At 38.8% G+C, this 22,684-nt stretch overlaps 1 protein-coding gene across 2 annotated transcripts; it reads right to left on the bottom strand.

Moving 5' to 3' along the window:
• Positions 1–196: 196 nt before the first annotated feature.
• On the bottom strand, positions 197–21,126 carry QRFPR (pyroglutamylated RFamide peptide receptor). Of its 2 annotated transcripts, XM_085222815.1 has the most exons (7): positions 20,633–21,126; positions 7,765–7,923; positions 7,107–7,168; positions 6,052–6,287; positions 4,566–4,663; positions 3,524–3,628; positions 197–2,755 (listed from the first exon to the last, which is right to left on the bottom strand). In XM_085222815.1, the coding sequence occupies exons 1-7, from the start codon at positions 20,970–20,972 to the stop codon at positions 2,358–2,360; spliced, it is 1,398 nt and encodes a 465-aa protein (XP_085078941.1). In that variant the 5' UTR covers positions 20,973–21,126; the 3' UTR covers positions 197–2,357. The 2 variants fall into 2 exon arrangements, with proteins under 2 accessions (XP_085078941.1, XP_010708238.1); XM_010709936.3 differs by lacking the exon at positions 3,524–3,628 and having other exon boundaries at positions 20,633–21,124.
• Between the last annotated feature and the right edge of the window lie 1,558 nt (positions 21,127–22,684).

Below are 22,684 nucleotides of genomic sequence, written 5' to 3'. Positions count from 1 at the left end.
TTATGTTGAAATATCACTTCTCTTTTACTATGATATTGGTTATTTCTTTTCTCTTTTCTGTTAAACAAAAAAAGCCTTTTAAATCACATCTCTCAGGATTACAGTAGCAGCTGGTACCTCTAACATGACTGGAAATTAACCACTAGAAATGCACATATAAAGTTATACAAGTCTTTAAACAAAAGTAGACTCCAAGTTCATAGCAGATGCTCCAAGAAATGCCAAAATACAATTTTAATGAAAAGAGTTAATACAGTCACTTACGGACACAACAAACAGGTAAGACAAAAAACATATACAATGCTTGGAAGCTTTGTAAAACAGCTATCATCTTTGCTGAAATACATTACCAAAATTAGCAGTGCAAAAAAAGTTAAAATGAAGTGCTTTTTACAGATATGTCAAGCCATATTGTTATCATCACCCAGAAAAACTTCACATCAGCTGAGAAAAACTGTCATAATTGACCTTTCTGAGGCCCTGTTTTTAGGCAGGGAACTTAACTACATACCTGTTTCCAGAAAGACAAACTAAGACAGAAAAGCAAAGGCAATCACAGTTGTAATCACAGGCAAAAATTGCTGCAGCTGTTTGCCAGCATTATTCAAAGGTAATGCAAAAGGGCACCTTTGTATGACTAAAACAGTAACTGATTTTACTTACTCTGTTTTAGCCAGACACAGCTCTCTGAAATCAGCATTTTATCTAATACATAAGCTAGATTGAGTAAGAGTGCTCTTAATTCCTGGCTGTTCAGGTCAAGCTGGGAATCTTCCTCTATAATTATAATAAAGTATGTCATATACAGTAAAAATAATAATAAATAGAAATTTAAATAATGAGTACATCATAAACCAGCATCAGAATGCATTATCCAAATATTTGTAAATATTACATAAGGATCAGTTTAGTTCCAGTGTATTCATGAGTAATTTAAATCTTAATGAAACATAATCAGCAATATCGAAGCAATATCAAAGAAACTTAAAAGTCACCATCAAGGGAGCACCAAGGTCTATTATCGAAAGTGAGAGATGACAAAAAAGCACCCACATCTCACAGGCTGTTAAAGGATCCAGCCCAATCTCATCTGGAGCTGCAAATTATATATTTCAAAGCATCATTTGTGGGATCAGGTCACAGTATACCATACTAGATCACACTCTTCCTCCAGATCCACATTCATAAGAATCCTTTGATTTTCCAGTCTCTCAGCTTGACCCAGTGATAGCAAGCTTGGTGGGTTTTTTTTTTTGTTTTTGCTTTTTGTTGTTGTTGTTTTGGGGTTTGTTTGTTTGCTTTTGGGGGGTGAGGGGAAGAGGGTTGTTGTTGCTTTTCCTTTGTTTTTGTTTAATAACTTATATGGATTTCAATTCTGTAATACCAGCCCTGTTCTTCCACAGTAATTAACACACTTAGAAGATGGACAAAGTTTGTGCAAATCTTCAGATAAGCATCTATTCAAAAGACAATAGTATTCAACTGAAAGTCTTATGTAGAGTCCAACAAGTTCTGGGACCGGCACTTACATACCTCCAGAAAGTGGCAACAATTCCAACCCATAGGCTATTTGTCAAAGCATGACTAAGAGTAAACACTGAGTTTATCTACAGATCACACTTCTGTAGACCATTGGAACTTTAAAGTTCCACATTTTTCAGCAGGAATAATGCCTTTTACAGGGCAGTACACTGGCATTTAATTTTGTACCCAAGAAGTAACCTGTAAAAACAGCACATTAGTTATGCATGCATTGTTAATTTTTTCTAATATGCTTCCTGTTAATAACATTCACATGCAAATGTGTCTAAATCTCATCACAACCAAATTATTGCCGACTCTCTCTCTCTCTGCAAACATTTTCATCTCAGTCTACATTTTCCCTGAACTCCGATCTGAAGTCTCTCGGTCCTCAGAGCTACACAGACAGCAGATCATGTAGACAATGTGAGACCCATGTGAGCTTCCCAAGCTGTCCAAAGAAAGCGTGCACATTCTCCATAGTGCTTCTCTTCTGGCATTCAGCTGAATACAGTCCAGCAGTGTACCAACATCTGGACAGAATAAACTGGCAAGCAACTGGTTTTTGTTCTACCTAAAGCAAAGAGCAAGGCAAGCCCTAAATTAGCTTAGGAAGAAAAATATTTTCCTTGAAATCACACGGTAACATTTTTCCAAAGTTTTATTCTTCATCCTTATAAAATATATTACATTTTCTGAACTACCATTCCAACTCTACATAATCAAAATATTTTCCCCCTCTCATTTCAGCATGCAAATTAGAAAATTATTTTAAATGTCTCGCTCAATGTTTTATAAAGAGAACGTTTTATTCCATTTTCAAAGCCTTTGTGATGCTACTGTACGCTTGCAGAATGCACAGGAAGCTCAGAGCTGAATAAAGTGAGGTGCCTTTTCAAATTTCTTTTTGAAGACGGTTGATCACAGAACTTCACTTCAATGTTGCCATCACTGAATGCCTCTCTCCTGGCCTCATCCGAGTCAGTGGGAACTCTCTGAGAATCACTTGCCTTTTGCCGCCTCATAGTAATCCCTGAGTTCCCAAGTTGCCTTGTTGGTGATGCATTTTCTTTGACAATGCAAAAGCAGATGGCAGACAGAAAATTTTTCTTGAAGTTCTCATTCATGAAAGCATACACAATAGGGTTGCAAATAGAATTGAAGAATCCTATGATTTGAACGATTGCAAAGATCATTTTGATTGTCACATCGTCATACTGCTTTTCAAAGTCACCTGAAAGGAAAAACAAAACATGCTAAAAGCACAGAACAGCACCTACTACTTAACCCATATACATGCAGTCCAGCATTAGAAACTTTTATTTAATGTCAGTAAATGACCTCGGTAGACTTTATTAATATTAGTAATAGGAATTAATCAGCAAGCAAATATCACAGTCTATCTTACCCAACCCATGCATATGTGGTGTGTAGAAGTAATGAAAGACAGATTAGTCCAGAAGAGGAAAAGCCAAAAAACTCACTCAATAGCCAAGAAGCAGAAAGCTTCCTGTTCCTTAAATACATGCCATGTTTATTGTTCTGCCGGCTCTGCCCTTCACATCCATATCCAAGTAAGTACTACAGTAAGTACTATAACATAACACAAATCTGTCTTATCACTGGACCAGAAACGGATTCTTCACCTTAAGAGATCATCTTATGGAGTGAAAATACATCATCTTGATACATCTCATACTTCTTAAATTATTGAAATCTTAGAGGACTCTGAATTCCTTGAATTCAAATAGTTGGCTACCAAACTATGGAATAACAAGTACAGAGGTTTATATGGCAAGTAAAGTCCTTTCAGCAGCTGAAATAATCCACAAGAATATTTCAGAGAACCTAGCTCACCAAGTATTATGGGTGACCTGATCACGAGACAACCCAGAATGTTTTAATAGTTACGGTTTTGCATCTTTTATTCTGCCCAAATACAAACATTTTTTTCTTTTGGCCACCTGGCTACAGACTGCTGAGTTACCTGCTATCATCTTACCTGCAACAGAAGGCAAATAAATGCCTGCTGCATTTGGAAAGTAGAGTACAACAGTTACTGCTCCTACAAATAGCCAGCTGCATAGCTCCACATGTTGTCGCAGTACTCATGTAGAAGATGGGAGACGAACAGTGCAAGACCCAAGTGAATTTAGGCAAACAGCAAAAAGCAGAGACAACAAGATGGCATTTCAAAAACAGCATCCAACCCAGAGCACTGGTGGATTAGCAGATAAAATGGGGATATTAATCCCTGTAGTCCAAGTATTCATTCTTCCAAATTCTATCTACATCATTAAAACCAAGGAAAGTGAAAGGATAAATATTTCACATTGGTTTCACTCAAACCAGTATGAGAACTTATGTAGATGCGAGTGGAAGTCCTTATACAAAGTTACTTGTTCAAGAGATTTTCTACTTGGAAATAACTTTCACCTTGAGGTGAATGAGAATAGTTTAACAGACAGTGGTGATATGTTCACCACTCCAGTATTCAAGTCTGCTATTTTTGGAGTCTTGTTATACCTCATAAGCCTCCTTTTCAAGGCTGGATTATCTGCTGCACAAATTCAGGAAAAAAAAAAATAGAAATCTTTTCTCTAAAAACTTACATTCTAAAAGAGCTGTAGAGATTCTGAATTCCCTTTCACCCTTTCAGCAACAAAGCCTGGTAGAGGCTATACAGAAGACAGACATTTTTCTTTAATTCATACAGTAGAAAAGATCAGATGTGGCTGACACACAATTGTATCTAAGATACAAGACAACATTACATCTGATAATATTTTTAATGTATTTAAATTTTCTGTGAGCACCGCAGAACTGTCTAGAATCCAGATTTTGGGTAATCCATCTGTTGTTGATTAGGCAACTCTTTTACAAGACAGTGACCCAGGATTTAGAAGCATAACGTTAACCTTAGCTAGCAGGAGGTATATTATAGCAGAGCAGCACTAGCCTTTCATCATCTCTAGTTTCATTATGAAAAAAAAAAAAAAAAAACTAGAAAAGACTTTATTTTATGACACATTGCAAATACTCACTGTATTCCATCATCATGTGAATAATGTGGAAAGGGGCCCAACAGACTGCAAAGAGAAACACCACTGTCACCATCATAACAATTGCTCGCTTCTTCTTCCTGAAATTGCATCAAGACATTTCATACTGAATCACTATGAATTGATCTGTAGTTTATGTCTCATTAAGTCAGATTTGCCAAGATGTTCTGATGGTTGCAGATGCAAATAAAACCCTGGAATTATGTACTTCTGATAATTCTTCTATTTGAAACAAGAACTGCAGCAGCATATAAAAGTAGTAAATAAATAACACCTTTTATTTCTCTGTCAGGAGAGCAAGGCATTTTGTGGCTGCAGCACCTGATTATAAGGGGAGAAAAAGAAAAAAAAAAAAAAAAAGAGTTGACAGAGTTGGCAGAGCAACATTCAGACTTCACTGGTAGGTGAAATGTTGGAATGAGAGCATGAAATGTACTTCCTCAAAACTCAAGGTATTCATTAAATTCTCATTGTTCTCAAAATCACATTTTATTCATATAACTAGATTTACAGCTTGCAAGATAGATCTCTCACCTAAACTGAAAAGTTAACACTTAGCTGGTAGCAGTTACAGGATCTTCACTATGTGAAACGCTTGTTAGGCTGGGGAGTAGCCAAAAGTTCATCTCAACATAACTCATGAAAGACTGCACCCTCTTCCAGTTTTGACTGATAATGGCTCACTTCCTTAGGTACTTTGTTATATAAACGTCTAAACAATCATTTACTTCCAAGCTGCTTGCCAGTCTTCTCCTTTCTTAAGGTGATAAACTCCTCAATAAACAGACCTATTAGAGGTTTCTATCACATAATGCATCAGCTTGATCTGTCAATTAAGGGCAAAGATGTGAAGAAATATAAAAAGGTAGCTCATGTACGCTACTAAATAATGAAGTTGTTATAATGTAAACCAATTTACCTTTTTCTCCAATTGATAATTATTGGGTTTTTATAACTTTTCAGATACAGTTACTATCCAGATGGTCTTAAGTCAGAGAACACTCAGAACCCTTTGGAAGTTATAATAAAATAAACTGTATGAAAGTAATTTTCAAGTGAATTCTCTTTTTCCCTCCTCCAAGTACCAATTTATAAAAGGATCATAAAGCAGTGTTCATAATCTTAAAATTATATAAAGAATTCTCCACAGACCATATGGAAATAACGTAGAAGTTATTTTCCAACTCATGGCCTACTTCTTTCAAATACAAGGATTTCATCATGTGTAGTATCAGATTTATTGAGATGACTTGACATTCACAGTATGGCAATTTTGCATTTTGATGAAAACTGTCCGTTTAAGTTGCCTTCTTTTCAGTATCTTGTCTAAATAACTAGCTAGCATTAGAAATCTGAGCTATGCCTGCAGACTTTGCCATGAAATATTTCTTTGCACTGGTTCTCAAAATACAACAGAAAAAATAGCTTTCTAAAAGTCAAAGTTTCAAGTGCATTTCACTTTACAAACCTCGATATTTTAGACATTTCACTCCCATGAATGGTTTGAAGAACTGAAGCATCTCCCACTCGTTTCTTAATCCAGAGTTCATAACCAATTTTAGTGTACAAGAAAAGCATCAATATCAATGGAAAAAGAAAGAGTATAACAAGTATAAAAGTGGTATATATCTTCTGATAAGTTGGACTGGCCCATTCTTCCAAGCAACAGATGTGCATTTTTTCATACAGGAAGTCATATTTAACCTGTAACAAGTGTAAAGGAGATGAGTCACTACAGTAATAATCCCAATAAAAACAAAGCGCATTCAAATATTCCTTGCTCTTATTACAGCAACTGGAATTCATCAGAGAATTTTTCTGAAGTGAGAAAATTCTTCCAAGCACTTTTTCACACCAAGTATTGTGTTAATCCAAGTTGGCAAAGAGAGGTCAGAGATGCTGAGTTGCACTCCTCCTCAAAGCTTTTTTACATCACAGTTTTCAAAAGAAATCTTTGCTATGTATTTTGCAAGTCAAGACAAGTAACTAGACACTTCTCATTTTATTCCATTTAAAAAAAATAACAAAATGAATTGGTAAAAATTCAGACTCATAAGTAGCAGATTCTGACTATTTTTTTCCCCCAAAAAAAGTACAGTATCATCTTAAACTATGATGAACAGTGAATGACACTTTCAACTAGACACAATTCTTCAAAATCTTGGAGAAGACTATGCCATGCTGAAATACAAACCTAAGCCCTACAACTGCTGCGTCTCCGTCCCCTAAAAAAAAAAAAAAGAAAAGAAAACTAAGCTACAGGGCAAGTCTCAAATGCAATTAATGCTATTTGATAGAAATAGGGAGGGTAGACTTGACTAGTCCCTGCTGGCAGTCCTTCTTGCAGTACATACAAGATCTAATTAGTCCTCTTTCTCATGCAGGCACACAGAACAAAAGCTCCGATTTTTGTTATTCCCCTCTTATGTTTCTTAGGAGCTTAGTCAATTTCATTGTCAAATGTGCAAAAATATCCAGGAATTACTGAGTTGAAAACATGAATTTCCATTTCACCTAACATACCTCAAGCCGTTGCACATGCCACATAGGTGACCCAACAATAACAGCCAGCAACCAGACTATGCCTGTAAACAAATACATCTTTTAACAAGAAGAATTGGAATTAATAGTTTTACAGCTTTATCTTTAAAAGTCAAAGTAGACTATTAAATAATAGTTTTCAATATGAGACAAATAACAGTCAACAATCGGATGTGTAACAGCATGACCTTTCATTACCAGTTCAACTTTTCTCCGAAGTCTTCATTTATTAGTATCCACATACAAAAAATAATTTGTAAGAGCAGCGTTATCTGTATTCTCTTAACGTTAAAATAGAAGGATTATTTTCTCCTATGACAATCCTTTAGCAGCGCTTGCACATTTTGAACCTTTTCTCACACACACACACACACACACACACACACACACACACACAAAAATGGCTGCCAGATGTTTTAGAGTCTCAGTTAAGTAAATATTTAACTTCACATTCTGGATTTATTGTCAGGATTTTGGCAAGTAGTTACTCTATGCATAGACACTTTCCCTGAGTTATTTTATAAACATAAGCATCATCTCTATCTCAGAATCACTTGTCTTATCAATGCATTCTGCTCATCAGGCCATCTGCATCAACTACACACTATGCACAGTTACTGGAGACACCTAAGAATCTTACCAAGCATCGTGAAAGCCCTTTTATTGGTGTACTGCCATTTCATTTTTAGTGGATGCACAATTCCCTGGTGTCTTTCCACAGCGATGCAGGTCATTGTAAGAATCTCAGTTACAATGGCAGTGGATTGAACAAATGGTACCATCTTGCAAGCGAAGGCACCTATAATAGTCAGAAGGTAAAACATGCAACTGCTGCAGATCATGGTAAAATAATAGCTTACAGTAGTCTTGTCACTAAAGTACTATCAAGCAAAACAACTCATCAAGTGCAGTTTTCAATAGTCATAGTGTTGTGTGCTACACAACATTCAAACAAGCATTCTAAGGACATTCTAATGCCTATTGTTCCCACTCTGCGCTGGTGCAGCCTCACCTTGAGCACTGTGTGTCCTTTTGGATATAACGACAGTAGGTCATAAAACTACTAGGGACCAACCAAAGGAGGGCTACAAAGATGGGGAAGGATTCGGAGGGCAAGACACTTGAAGAGTGGCTGAGGTTCCTTGGTTTGTTCAGCTCAGACAAGAGGAGAATGAGACTGAGGGGCAGCCTCATGGCAGTCTACAGCTCCTCAGGAGGGAAGCAGAGGGACAGGCACTGATCTCTGCTCTCTGGAGACAGTGACAGGACTGTCACAGGGAATGGCATGCAGCTGCATTGGGGGGGGAGGGGGGAAGGGAAGGGGGGGTTAAGGTTGGGTGTTAGGAAAAGGTTCTTTGCCAGAAGGTGACTGGGCACTGGAACAGGCTGCCCAGGGCAGAGGTTACAGCCCCAATTCCGCCAGAGTTCAAAAAGCATTTGGGTAATGCTCTCAGACATCACATTTGAATTCTGAGTGGCCTTGACTGGTGCTGGGAGTTGGACTTGTTGATCTCTGTGGGTCCCTTCCAACTCAGAATATTCTACAATTCTACATTCACCTGCTCTCCTATTCTGTTTTTGTTCACGATTTACTTTCAAATGTGCCAGGAATACTATCTTTTACCCTTACAGTTTTCAGTTGTTTAGACATATAGCTTTCCTGTTCCAAAATATTCTCTCTGTTCATTTAAATACTACTCTAAGTACTGCAGTACCTAAAGCATCATTTTGCCAAGCATTACATTATAAGTCTTCTGTCTAGGCATAGCATATGAAAAAATATAACCTCTTCATCATTTTTCCATTCTTCAAACCCTTTATGCTGATTAAAATACAATGTTAATGGCACTGTATAAACTAAATGCAATTTCCTGATTGTATTTTGACAATTGCGTATGTTCCCACTGTGAGATGCTGTATTTATGTAGAGCTAAGCATGTATCTTCATATTTCCTTCCCCCTATAGCTTCCAAAAAGTACATATTTACTTCTTAATATGTTATTGGTCATTCTCCATTACTCACTCCCAAGTTCCAGCCATCTTCAAAATGGTGGTTTAAATTAATCTTCAGCAAAAGTGTTGTCTTAATATCTTCCCCAATCTGCTTCCCATTTACACATTTTCTGTTTCTGCATTGCCAAAGTTCCTTTACATTCTTACAGTTCAGTGTCAGCTATTCATTTCAGGAACAGCTTCATGATCCTTTACCTGATCATTAATTACTCTGTATCCATATATATCATTAATTACACTGTATCCATATATAATTGGTAGACTCAAATAGTCAAATAGAATAGACAAATCTGATCCAATTATAAAATTATGATGCTGTAAGCACCTGAGGCAAGAAAAGAATACAAAAACAGGAAGAACAAAAACTGACAACTACCAAAACACTATCCTGCCCTCCACAAAGGGAACAAGGAAGAAGTATACTCCTATCCAGTAGGCCAGGCTAAAAGCCACTGTAGCTTACAAGAAGTTACTAGATTTTTGTTTGTTTGTTTGATCAATTCTAGGTCATTGACACTTCTGGTCAGAAGTGAAGAAATTTAAACAAAATCTTCAAATTTAAAAAAGTGAAGGGGAGGGCAAAGGATAAAAGGATGCAAGTCAACTATCTTTCAAGAACATCTTTTCAATGAGCACCACAGTCAGTGTGACATTCTCAAAGACCTGTCTTAAATCAATTTTTTAAATTTCAGTTTATCTATATAAACTCATAAAAATAATATTAAAAATTTATATAAATATTATGAAATATATATATAGTGAAGACTAGTTTCAAGCTACCTGGAGGAAATCCTAGCATGCTCAGCAGGAAATGCACTATATTCTAGGCTGCCTGTTTGTTACTCGTAATAGTTTCTGATTTAAGTACTTTGCCAAGGTGCTGGCAAGAGCAAAATAAGCACAAATTAAGTCCCACATGTATAAAGGTCATTCTTACACAAATTTGACATCTTATCAGTTTCTTACTAGACCCAGAACAATATAGGATGCACTACACATACAATCACCAGACCTAGCCTGTAAAATTCAGAGCCCTTCAACCAGAGTGCATTGAAACTTCTGCACTGAAATGATAAAAAGAAAGCTCAAGTCACATCTTCACACATGTTAAATGCTAAATATAACCAAATAAGAAGTTACAGCTTACAATCCCTGATTTCTTCTAAAACAGCCTACTGTCATGAGTAAAACAGAGCTAAAAGGATCTTCAGTCAGATCCAAATCCTTTGAATCAAAACAAAGTTTTTCATTGTCGGTTTCAACAGCTTTCACTGCTTTAGTTTTTCTTCTTCCTCACTAACAAAGTTAATTAAAAAAAAAAAAAGGAAACTATAAGAGCAGAAAAGTAAAATTTTGACAGGAAAGAAAAATGTCTAAGCTCCTCTTTCACAAGATAAGCCCAAGTTTTGTGTTAGAATTGTGGGGAAAAAAAACAACAACAACAACAAACAACAACAAACAATTTATATGTTTTTCCTCATGCTCTGAAAAAGTCAAACAGTGAAGATCACTTGAATCATACTCCACTGTAGTGGCTTTACTGTCATATACCACTCTTTCACCAAAGTCCAAGAACACCAAAACATTCCTAGGGAGCAAAGAGGTATCAGTGTATTACCTTATGGTAACAAGGTGAGACAGTGACATTCACTAAAGTTACGAGACATGAAATTTTCAGCTTGTGTCTATTCAAACAGGAAACAGAATACCCGAGTTCAGTGAGTGGCAACTTCCATATTGAGAGTAGAAAAAGAATTTCACTAAAGTCAGATTTTCCTTGCCTTTACTGTCACATTCTCATTTTCTTCCCACTGACTTACTGGGAAAGAACACAGGCTAACATTATGCCTTCAATTGAAAGTTCAAGGGGAAAAAAAAAAATGCAGAATTTCCTGATTTCTTGTCTCTGAAGACAAATTCATAGGAACAGATGAACTGAAGTAATGTAACTAATTCTTAAAAAGTAGTAAAAAGATGCTTCTCATGGCAGATAATCAGCTGAAATAGAAACACTTGCTCAGCCACGTGGGACACATTTCAAGTCCTTGATGGATTGAATCTTTGCAGCTGAAGTAAAATAACAGCCATATGCATCTCAGTAACAAAAACAACAACAAAAAAAACACAATCCTCCAATGCACAGTAGTTAAAAACTACTAGAAAAGCCTCTGCATATCAATAGTGAAAATAGAAGTGTTTCAACTTCAAGGCTTCTCATACCATTAAGGCAAGGGTCTCTAAACACCAACTTGCATTAACGTTACCATATCATTTTAGGGCTCTTCTGCATGCCTTGAATTGTTGCTTGCTATACAAAAGCCTCCTACGTTCAGAAGCTATTAGATACTTCAATGTTTCACATGTAAAACTTCAACGGGATTTAAGTAACAGTAACAAGAAAATCCTCTCTAGTTTGCAGGAGCATTTGAAATTGTTCAACAAAAATAAAAAAGGAAAAAAAGCGCTTTGAATGTCACAACCAGCATTAGAGTCATCAACTTCAATGGAAATCTGACATCAGAACTGAGATTGACATTCACTTGGCACCAAAGGTAACTTTAGTAAGTGTATGAAAAGCTCCATCATTTACCTTATTTCCAAGCTAAGCATCACTGTTATTACTAAACGTTTATCTAAAGCCTTTAAATCATTGAAAACAAAACTCACTAAGAAGTCATTATTTGCCTTTCAAATATGTGAAGTACAAAAAAAAGTAGACAAAGCAGCCAGAATATATTGTTACAGCAGAATTGTAGAAATAAAGGCCCACTTGACATAGCAACCTCACATCCTCATCCATCTACACAAACTGCTCTGCTTCCCTGTGCATTTATTCTGTTAACTGACCAAAACTGGCTACCTTCTATCAGGCCTTATACTGATAGATCATCTGGTAAACACAGGAAAAGAGAGCAAAGAAGGAAAAACTTTAAAAGAGAAAAATCATCTATTTTCTGCTTGTGAGCGTCACATCCTTGAGTTAAGGAGATTTCTAGCTAATTTCAGAGGACGAGGAAGGCATTTTCCACTTCTTCCTCTGATCCATATTAGAAGCCTAGCTAGACCCTCACTTAAACTAAAGCTTCTTAAACTGAAGACACTTAAGCCTTACTCCAAAACCTGTGCAAACATCAGCTACCTGACTTTATTAATACAAAATAAGCCAAGCTAAGGTTCTATAAAAGTCAGACCTCAAGAAAAAGATTGGCATTGACTAATTCCTGTACACAGCTAGACCTATTTCAGGTCTTAAAAGCACCTGGAACATTAGTAAATTATATTGGATAACATGATATCTGCTCCTATACATCAAATGTTTTGATATAATTCCAGGCACTGAAGTAGTCTTCTGCTATAACTGAGAAGCACAAAAAACTTATCCCTGCTTATCAGATTCTCAGGGGTTTCTGTTTTTGTTTTGTTTGTTTTGTTTTAGCTGTGCCTATACTAAATCTTTCAGAACAGAGTTTTCTTTTAGGTCTTTTGCAAACCGTCAAGAGGCTTTAGTAATCTGATATGCAGCAGAAATAATCTGATAAATATTTTTCAAGGATTTTTTGAAAGGCCATTTAATCATTTATTTTTAAAGAGAAAACTGCTAGGAAAGTATCTCCCTTCCTGCCTCCTCATTTTTCAATTAATTTTCCTGCTATACAGAAAGATGCAACTATTTTTGAATACTTTAAAACATACATATTTAAGATAATATCAATATCTTTAAATTATCAAAATGCATAACTTTCTACAAGCTAAATTTTCCAGGAAACCTTCCAATAGCTTGTTACTGAAAACAATACTGAAGCATTTAAATACCAATCATTTCCAATGGAGAAAGAAAATTTCCAGAGGATTACTGGGAATGAAAATAACTAATTGCTGCTTCTTTTCAAGACATTAAGAGGCTCCCCAAAGCATCCCTTTATGCACTGATGAAAACTGCATGGTTTATTCAATCCATTATGAGTGCTCCCAAACATCAGCATATTCAGAAATCTGTAAGTATGAACTGTATGTCCTTAAACAATTCTTCATGTCTTCATTATCACAATCATTGTTCCGATGAGTTTGCTGTTTCATCCCCCATTTCAAACATCAATATTTCTTTAATAAAAGAAAGGCAAAATTCTAAAACTATTCTCCGATAAAAGACAAATTGCTCCTTCCTCTGTTGAAGTGTTATTGACTAAGCCCTTGCACTGAAAGTCTTTATCACAGCTTGTAAAATCTCTCTCTCCAGCTTGCTTGATGCAAGCATGGCCTGTGTTTCGTAACTTCACGGCAGAGAACAAGTCTGCTGCAATTATACAGACAATATCCTTAAAGGTACTTCAGACTAGACTGAACAAGGTACATTTTAAATCAATTCTTGGGCATATAAGTATTTTGTATCCTTAGCAATTAAACTACTAAGAGAAAGGTAATTTGTCTCTCACCTATTACCTAGAGAAGACAACGAATATACATATTGCTCTGACCAAAAATGTACAAGTCGAGCGGATGATAGCAGGTCTGCAGTAAGTCTGACTATTTACGGTCAATTACAGTCACTGAGGAATTTGTATGGTGCAAGCTCATTTAGACCACATGCCTTGAATAGCCATGCATGACTTATCAATGAATACCAGCATCCACAGAATTAAATCTGTGCTGTGATTGGAAAGCGTGAACACAAACTAGGATAGCTGACCAAAGAATTCTCACTGTCCAAAAGTCTTCACACTGTCCGATCTCTTTCCCTACCAAAGCTCATATTCAACTTTGCCCACAGTTTGGAAAAGCCTCCAAAACAGCCATTGCAATCTTCAGGCAATAAAAATAAATAAATAAATAAATAAATAAATAAATAAATAAATAAATAAATAAATAAATAAAAACAGCAGTCTATTTCAAAGCAAAGCAAGCAATGAATAAAAGAAATATAAACATGCAAGAATGCATTAAAACTGTGCAGCAAAACATTGCTATAAGAACACCAAACCACCACAGGATACCATTTCACTTGCTATTGTGGTAGAAAGTAATTCAGATTGGGGTGTTTGGGCAGGGATAGAGATCAAGGATACAGATCTCTACTGAAGAGAGAAATGGGACTTGCTAGCAGGGAGCAAAATGAGACATGGTAAAAAGTCTCAATTCACACAATGTAAGACAGAAATTGTCAAGTACTTCTACCAAGAATACAATAACGACCTCATAAATAATGATAATAATAATAAATAAATAATAATAATAAAGAAATAATTTTAAATTGCCCTAACCAATCCATCCATATCCTTCAACTTGCTTGCTTTGCTTAACCAATGCAATGAACACTTGACATCAGTCACTCTGTTGAATGTTCATACAAATTAATGTGATGCATAGCTTGCAGAAATTCCCTGGAAGTGTAATTATAAGCTTCCTTATAGCAGCATTCTTTTACTGCTTTCATCAAATGTCATCCCATCAATATATTACATAATAAAAAACCCTAAGCCCATTATTCCCCTTACTTAGGATAACCCTTTTTCAAGTCATCTTTACAGTAAGTCTAGATAAAACTTAAATTGGAAACTTCAACAAAAAGCTTAAAAAAAAAAAAAAAAAGGAGCCTCTGAAAGCACCTGGTTTCACTGTCGAGTATTATCCCAGTGAGCAGACTATGAGAGTATTATTAAAGTGAGACAGAATGAAGAAGTTTCTTAGGTTACACTGAAGAACAGGAATGAGAGCTTACAGAGGTATCTCCAAGTATCAGACACAAGAGGCCCATTGATTTTATTCAGTAAGATTTTGTCAGAAAGGAATTATTCATACTCATACACACACAAAAAAGTATTATTACTACTTGTTACAAAATGTCTGGTGAAGAACAGAAAAGATCCTAAATGCAAAACTAGCTACAGCACAACACTTGGACCTCAAGGAAGCTTTCAGAGAGAAGCAAACTGCTGCACCAAGGGAAAAAAAACAAAGTCTCTGAAAAGACCTCTGGCTCTTCTTGATATCTTCAATTAGCATGGGAAACTGTTTCTAATGGGCAAATAAAACAAATATGTACGGAAGGCCCCACCTTTCTGAAATGGTAGAGGTAGGACAGACAAGATAACTAAAGGCATGGGTGTCCAATCAGTTGGGCCTGGGCCACATGGGGTAAAGAGGAATTGTCCAAGGCTGTATCCATGAAGGTTGCTACTGAAGTAATGCCTCCTAATTACTTCCACAGTAAAAACAACAGATAAAAGAGCACAGTAACACTATTTGAATGAGTAAATTCTCAGCTACAACACACTATTTTTCATCCATCACCAGCATTAGCTATGTATTTTCATCAGTGATGAACAAGAGTCTACATGCCACACTTGTAACAGTCTGTTCCAGCAAAGGTGACCCACTGTTGCCACTGCTGAAATGTGTCACCCACTGCCTCCCTGTGCTCACATTCACTGTTTTCATAAATGTTCAGCAAGAGTCAACCAATGTCAATGGCTGCCACTGTTTCCACATGGAAGAATTAATTCTACACTTTTGTTCATTTGCACTTCCGTATCAGACTGCATCTCTGCTGCCATCTGTTGCATGACAACAAAATTTAATGGGATAAGAGTGGGAAGGTTCAATCTCTACTGCCATACCTCCAACATCTGCCTCTGATATCATGGGTCAACATCATAAAATAGGAGGCATTACTTTCAGAATATCCCTCATAAAATATACTACATAGTTAAAGTATACAAGTAACAAAAACTCGTCTTTAAATATTGTTTTTTAATTTTTTAAAAAAAATTGCAATTAAAACATAAAACTAGTGGAATATGTGACCTTGCTTTTCTGAAACAAACATACCAGGTTGGTTCAACTGCAGTGGTTGCAATTCTCAATGTGTTCTCAAGGTGTTCAGTAAAGATTTTTGCTGAAATTATACTATTCCTGTTCTTCAGCCTTGAAAACTATTGCTCACAAATAGTCATACTGCCAAAAGGTGGTAAAGAGAATAAGATGTGACTATGTACTGAGGGATATTTCTGTCTGGAAATATAGGGCTTATAAAAGACTGGTAAAGAGGCATAACCAAATTTTGGGTTGCAACTCCATACGTTCCATTTGAAAATTCTCATGTAATATATTAACGTTAACTGAAAATGGAGTAGCATATAAGCGGAGGAAAAAACAGCAATTTTTTTTTATAATCCTGAAACTTACTTTCAGATTCCTTTATCAAAATAGAAAGCATGGTTGCACATGTTTTGCTGTGTACAGGACTGTGTTCAGCCAATGTATCAAACTTACCTGTCACAACTTGAGTTAGCAATTAACTGCACCCCGGTTTCAGCTGAGATGGTGTTTGGTGCTGAGAAGCTGGGCCGGGACACACAGTGGGGCAGAGCTACCACCATGATGGCACAGGGCAGGGAGCTGCTGCACTGTAAACTGCACTGGGCCGCATGCAGCCAGCAGCTTGGATGTAACAGCACAGCCATCCCAAATGTCACTGTGCATTCAGTAGCGCTTTAGGTGACCCAGCACTCCCTAGATGATGAGAAAAAACAGCTTCTGACACCAGTCATAAGATGCATTCTGCATATCTGATAAGATCAAAATCCACAAGAAAGACGAAGCATAATACTAGGTCTACAGTAATATGGTGTTTTTGCCCTTATCTTTCACTAGGGGTATTGTGTTGCACAAAATAAAACAATAGTTCTCCAGTTCAGCAAAGATGCTGGTGTTACACAGCCAACTACCCATTTTTGGAAAATAAAGCAACTCCTGTAAAATTTGGCACGCAGATGAAAGCACAGATTTACCCTTCACAGTGCTGGCCATCAGCGTGACCACAAGACCCACCGCTGTCTCCCACCTATGATCAGAAGAAAGCAAATCCTCAGCTGTGCCACTCTGTGCCAAAACCACTCCTTGCTGTATGCGTCAATTCATCTTTTAGTCAAGCCCCAATTTCATCCCCTTCTTACAACTAAGTATAATATCAGCGATCACTTACGCCAAAGCTGCAATTTTAGTTTTCTTTCGCATTACTGAGAGATCGCAGAATTTCTATTTAAAGGTCTTCTAGAATGTTACAGCCTTTTCAGTCACAAAGTATAAACAAGAAATGTGATAATACACTGTCACTTTCACAGTCTCATGCAGTTGAGCAGATTCTTAACACATCTGAGAATCAAAAGCAAGACAGATTCACCCATTTTTGGTCAAGATGGTGCTCCTCCCAGTTGCTGCATGTGTGTTAGAACTACATAATAATCAGGCAAAGCACTGCACACTCAGTTTCTTGAGATTTCAACTGCTGAATTGTAGGTGAAGTTAGAAATTTTTGAAGAATGTACTGCAGAAAAAGTCATGCCAGTGCCTTTCAGATTTGTAACAATGGAATGAAATTCTGGTGAGCACAAGAGGAACACATTTCAGTTTCTAAAGAGTTTAGACAAATGCTATCTATTACAAAGGAGTGACTCTACCATTCACAATTAGAATTATTTTACATTTTCAATTACAAACATTTTCCTTGAGGTCCCACTTTAAACTATGCACACCTGGAGGCTTTTTCAGTGGAAGTACTTCACCCTTCACTTCAGAAGGAACAAAACAGGAACGATTCTTTCCTGATAGCATCCAATCACAGAGATAACACTGGATGGCTAAAATGTTAATGGCTACGTTAAAGCCATGGCTGTTATTACATTTGTACTTCTGTATCTAAATGTACAGAAGCCTAGAGCGCCTGCACTTCTGCCCTCACCTCTTCCTCTTGATTTTTGCGGGGGGAAAGAAGATAAATAAAACACACATATACAAAAATGGAAATAAATAATTCCAGTGCAAAGGTCAGTACAAAACATACTTGCATCTCAGTATACCTAGTTACCTAGTGCTCATTTTAGTGATTCAAATGCAGCTGTATCAAGAAGAGAAGAGATCAGATGTCCAGAAACTCAATGATATTTCTAGTATCAAGCACTTCAGAACAAAGTACTTCTCCCAGCAGAAATATACTACATAGTCAAGTCACCTTTTTCCTCGGTAGATGGGAGCTAGAATGACCCAGAACAGACATGTTGCATTAAAATGGATGAAATTAAACTTTCCCAGGCTAGAAAATGGAAGGCAAAAGAAAATTGAACCAGTAAAACTAGCAAGGAAAAGCCCTCCCGGTCTGGCAGCCTCTGATAATACATAAATGTAATAACCATTCATGCTTTACAGCATGATCCTCAGGAATCAGATACCCCTGGGATACCATCATTTTACACTTCATTTGTTTCCCTTCCTTCTCTTCTATTCCCAGTCAAGGCAAACATTCATCAATTACGTTACTTATTATGCGCTTGTTAGTTAAATCCAATTATCCTAACAGGACAATTGATGTTGACATCAAAGTCAATAGGAACTATGAATCCCACTTGTAGTAAAGAAGCTCTAAGACATTAGAGAGTAGATAAAAAATATAGTAAAACTCATACAACGGTATACCTCAAAATATTCAAATACCAAAGATACATGTTTCAACTATGCCGTGATTTTATACTGACTTCTAGATTTTGCCAAACATCCTCAATAAAATAAAGGGAGATGTGTATGCAGAACAATAGGGGTAAAGCACATCTTTGCCATATCTGCTGCAATTCCACCTCAGGTAGAAGCTTCATGCCACCAAGCTTTCAGATGGCCCTCGTTAGATGTTCAGTCTCAAACTGACAGATTGGTATTCTCCCCTACAAGAGAGAATATTCACAACTCTAATGTTTAGGGGAAGGTACCTCAATTCAGTGCTTTCCCTTTTGTGTGGGATCTCTTGGTGTTTCCTGGAACTTACTGCTGTATTCTTCTCTGAGCAAGGAGAAGTAGTAGTACAAAAGAAGGAACAGTTGTATAGCTAACAGTTTTCCTATTATTTTTATTACATACCCATATTAATCTGGGGGCTCAATATCAATATTAAGATCCACCATCTTAAAAACAATGGTTCCTTCCCCAAAATCATCTTGTAAGAAAATAAAACAGCTGCAAAAACAGTTTTTCTCATTTAGCTTATTAGTTGCTCCTGTAGTTTCATATTTATCACTTCTCCTAGAAACTTCTTGATTTTGACACCAAACCTCCCCCCTCCCCCCCCAAAAAAAACCCTACTTCTCACTGTGTTAGGTATCCATGTTTCAAATCTCTGCTTTTCAAGTCTCCTCTGATCTGCCAATTCCTATCCTGCATTCTTACCCATCAAATGTACTGAAATTAAATCTTAATGCTCTGAAGATAGCCTCAGTTCAGTACCTCCCAGCAGCACAGGAAGCCTCGGGAACTGAAATTAATGGAGTCACTTTATGGACACCCTTTTTTTTTTTTTTTTTGTTAAAGAAACAGTTCAATCTGCTGTTGTATATAGACCTTACCTGCTCCTTGTTGCAAAGCCATCCCTTTTATTTTATTTATTCAACACCATGGTTTAGCACCAAGAAAAGGAAGGTAAGTGTCCTTTAACTAACATTACATTACCTCTGTCTTTTTGTCACTATATTTCTTTGGACCTGGGATATATTTTAAAGTGCTTGCTAGGTATCAGAGAGGCTTTACACACAACTCTTTCAGATTAGTGGCAACACAACACAGAATCATTAATGTTAGAAAAGACTACAAAGATCATCCAGTCCAACCTCTATCCCACCCCCACCATGCCCACTGCTCATGACCCTCAGTGCCATACCTACATGTTTCTTGAACAACTCCAAGGACGGTGATACCACCAACCTCCCTGAGCAGCCTGTAGCAGCGTATCGCTTCCCCTTCTGAGAATAAATGTTTACTAATCCCCAACCTGAAGCTCCCCGGTGCACGGTTACCTGGGGCAGACAGACCCCACCTCGCCACAGCCTCTTTTCAGGCAGTTGCAGAGAGCCTGAGGTCTGCCCTGAGCCTTCTCTTCTCCGGACTGAACAATCCCAGCTCCCTCAGCCGCCGCACTTAAGACTTGCGCTACAGATAACAAAATTCCCCCCAAAAAATCGTATCTTGAAACGACACATTACTACAAAGGTAAATTCTGCCTGTGCTCCCTGAGGAGACGCTCCTCTTCCCCAACAAGTGTTAAAGAGCTCTAACTTCAAGTTTCGAAGAAAGAAAAAATAACACCACTGTAAGACTACTCCACGGGCTTACAAACGCACCACAACTTTTAACGAACACAAGCATGAAAGCGCAGCGCTTTTAACGTATCCCGAGGGAGCAGCGTAGGCATTACTTAACTCCACAGATGTGCATTAGTCTGAAGTTAACGCATTCAGCGCTCACAGATCAAACCCCGACCGCGCAAAGCGTGCCAGCACCCGAACACGACCGGCAGCTCAAGTTGTGGAGCGCAACCCCTCCACCCTGAGCGTGCTCAGGGCTTCGGAGCAGCACGCCGCCCAGGGCCCGGGAGCAGCACACCGCTGTCCGCCCCAGGGAGCGTCTCAGCCGGGCGGCACCCAAGCTGGGGGGACCGCCGCACCCGCCCGGCACGCACCGCCCAGCCACTCGGAGGAGACGTTCTGCAGCATGGTGAAGGGGACGCAGAAGAAGGCGATGAGGAGGTCGCTGAGCGCCAGGGAGCAGATGAAGATGTTGGTGACGGTCCTCATGGCCCTGCTGCGGGTCACCACGTAGAGTACCAAGCAGTTGCCGAAAAGCGCCAAGGCGAAGATGAGCGCGCAGATGAGGACGAAGGCCACCTTGGTGCGGCCCGGCAGCTCCGGGACGTACACTAGCGGCTGCAGCCCGTACAGGGCGATGAACTGCTCTCGCGTCACGTTGTTGTCCCGCAGGAGCTGCGCGAACTGCCCCGGGGTGATATTCAGAGAGCGCATGATGCCCTCACTCTCCGTCCGTCCCTCAGCGCGCCCGGTCGCGCCCCGCAATCGCCGCCCCCCGCTGCTCCGCCCGGGCGCCCGGAGAAGCGCGCAGAGACGGGTGCTGCCCGCGGGGGCAAACTTTGAGGCGGAGGCGCCGCCTGCAGGCTTCGCCGCGGCCAGCGCCCCGGGGCGGGGGGAGGCGCGGTAGCCAATCAGAGCGCAGCTGGCGGCCGCCCCCGCCCCGGCTGCTCCACGCGCTGCTCCCCTGAGCGGGGTTGGTCTGAGACGGGCGCTGGTCCCCTCTGCCCCAAAGGCTCCGGCTGCCCCGGGTGGGAGCTGGAAGTGCCTGCTCAGCCTCCTGGCGCATCCATATCAGGCTGACAGAGAAATAAAAGAGCTTACGGCGGTGGTCGGGCCTCACCTGCTGCTGCCTCGGTGGGTCCTGTTGCTGATGGAGCCCAGCATGGATGAGGCAATGCAGGTAGTTTACCCACTCTTGGCGTTCAGCTGCCTGGCCCTCATGTGACAGCAATAACATTTTCCAAGCTTTTGGCTAAGGAGCTCACCGAAATCCCAAGAGACTCCTGGGGATAGCTGGCCCAGGGGGCTGTTCAGCACTGAAACCACTCAAACTTTGCAAAATCCCATCTGTCTGCTCAGAAGGCAGTCCAGCTAGCTGGTAGCTTACTTAGGTGAGGCTGCATGGGCTACAAAAATGCACTTCAGCTAAATGGCTGCAACAGTGCTCAAGAAAGTGCCACTGTTGTTCAAATGTAGAGAATAGTGGAGAGCATAGGTGGAAAACTGCGTTGATTTGTCTTACAGCCTTTTTCACATTGCCTAGTACACCTTACCCAGTACCATATAACAATACATTTAATAACAAGAGTTTGTTTTTCATCAGTCACATCATAAATTATAAAAAAGGATCCCGCATGGGCAGTAATTTTAGAGAATATTTCCAGATATGCATCTCTCTCCCTGTAGTGATAGGTGTTTCTTAAAGAGACAGCATTGCCTGGGGGAGAGCTGCAAAATCAGCTTTGCTGCAGAAGGGGTGTTCTTTGCCCTTGGTGCCTGTGCCAGGGAAATATAAAACAGCACTGAGGGAAGCCTAGCAAAAGGCATCTATTAGGTATTAGGTTGTTGGTGTGCTAAGAAACAATCAAGATGAAAGAGTTCATCACCAGGTGGCTCTCAGTGATATGAATGTTCTCAACAATGGCAAACATATTTTGTGTTGCATTTGAAAAAATACTTAAGCGTTAATTAGTGGAGAGATGTTTCCAATTCTTTATTGCAGAATTCTATCCTCCAAATTGCTACAAAGATCTTTTACGATAATACCTCCACAGCAAAGAATTAAGATTCTCTTCATTAGCCCAGTGTGAAAGGGCCCTGCCACCAGTCCTTGGTGCATTTTCCTCTTGAGTCCAGTGTACTCAAAACAGGTTCCCACACTGACTTTCTAAGCCTTGTTCTGGAGGAGAAATGCTCATTAGACATATTCTGTTCCCAAAATTCAATTTTCTCAGCACTTTTCCCTGATCTGTACCCTAACAGGTATAGCCTAAAACCGGCTTCTTCCAGCCAGCCTTTCTGTTGGTGCTTATACAATCATTCCAGCCTTAAGCTAGGTAGCAAATTGTTCTTTACATCACTCATACATCCTTTCCTACATCTCTTTTTCCTTTCCAATTTCCCCCCATTGCATTAGCATCAGAAAC

Source organism: Meleagris gallopavo, chromosome 4 (assembly GCF_905368555.1).
Source record: "Meleagris gallopavo chromosome 4, MGAL_WU_HG_1.1, whole genome shotgun sequence".
Taxonomy (NCBI): Eukaryota; Metazoa; Chordata; class Aves; order Galliformes; family Phasianidae; genus Meleagris; species Meleagris gallopavo.
Note: the sequence above shows the minus strand (reverse complement) of the source record. Positions and strands in the feature narration are given on the sequence as shown.